This window comes from Chaetura pelagica, unplaced genomic scaffold (genome assembly GCF_000747805.2).
Source record: "Chaetura pelagica isolate M959 unplaced genomic scaffold, ChaPel_1.0 scaffold1673, whole genome shotgun sequence".
Lineage (NCBI taxonomy): Eukaryota > Metazoa > Chordata > Aves > Apodiformes > Apodidae > Chaetura > Chaetura pelagica.
In genome coordinates, this window is record NW_009952621.1 from 27,627 (window position 1) to 28,808 (window position 1,182).

At 60.9% G+C, this 1,182-nt stretch overlaps 1 protein-coding gene across 1 annotated transcript in view; it reads left to right on the forward strand.

The window, feature by feature from the left end:
• COQ10A (coenzyme Q10 homolog A (S. cerevisiae)) overlaps nucleotides 1-1,168 on the forward strand; it is a 5,561-nt gene extending 4,393 nt beyond the window's left edge. Inside the window, exons 2-4 of the mRNA XM_009993741.1 lie at nucleotides 11-203; nucleotides 290-391; nucleotides 1,001-1,168. Coding sequence (XP_009992043.1) covers nucleotides 11-203; nucleotides 290-391; nucleotides 1,001-1,168 — 463 coding nt within the window. The remainder of the gene's footprint in view (nucleotides 1-10; nucleotides 204-289; nucleotides 392-1,000) is intronic.
• The last annotated feature ends 14 nt before the right edge of the window (nucleotides 1,169-1,182 follow it).

Consider the following 1,182-nt stretch of genomic DNA (forward strand, 5'->3'; position numbering starts at 1 on the left):
CCCCCCCCAGGTATTCCATGCAGGAGATGTACGACGTGGTGGCCAACGTGGAGGAGTACAAGAACTTCGTGCCCTGGTGCAAGAAGTCTGTGGTGGTCTCCAAGCGCACGGGGCACATCAAGGCCCAGCTGGAGGTGGGATTCCCGCCCGTGCTGGAACGTTACACCTCCATTGTCACCCTGGTCCGCCCACACCTCGTCAAGGTGAGTGCAGACCCCACCCGGGGGGAGTTGGACCCCCCTGGCTGGCTCCTGGACCCCCCTGAGCAGCCGCTCCCCTCCCACCCCAGGCTGTCTGCACCGACGGGCGCCTCTTCAACCACTTGGAGACCAACTGGCGCTTCAGCCCCGGCATCCCCGGCTACCCCCGCACCAGCACCGTGGACTTCTCGGTAAGAGGCTGGGCTGGGGGGACTGGGGGAGCTGCCCCCCACCCAGGCTGACCCTCCTCAGAGTCACAGAATTCCTCTGGTTAGAAAGACCTCTAAGATCCTCAAGGCCAATCATGACCCAACTCTACCAAGTCCAGTGGTTAAACCGAGCTCCTCAGCACCACATCCAAACATCTCTTCAACACCTCCGGGGATGGAGATGCAACTGCCTCCCTGGGCAGCCTGTGCCAGTGGTTAATGACCCTTCCAGTGAAGAAGGTCCTTTTAATCTCCAATCTAAACCTCCCCTGGCATAACTTGAGACCTGTCCCATCCCTTGTTCCTGGAAAGCAGAGACCAACCTCCCTGGCTCCAACCTCCTCTCAGGCAATTGCGGAGCAAGAAGGTCTCCTCCAGGCTGGTCACCCCCAGCTCCTTCAGCCACTCCTCCCTTCTCCAGGCCCTTCTCCTTGCTCTCCAACATTCCAATCTAACCCTCCCCGGCACAGCTTGAGCCCATTTCCTCCTGATTGTTTCCTGGGAGAAGAGACCAACTCCCCTCAGCCTCCTCCAGGCGGAACCACCCCCTGGGCCCTCAGCTGCTCCTCACAGACTTGTGCTCCTCCCCAGATTTCCTTCGAGTTCCGCTCCCTGCTCCACTCCCAACTCGCCACTGTCTTCTTCGACGAGGTGGTGAAGCAGATGGTCGCTGCCTTCGAGCGCCGGGCGGCCAAGAACTTCGGTCCTGAGACGCGGATCCCGCGGGAGCTGATGTTCCATGAGGTTCACCAGACGTGAGGGTGGCCCGGCCG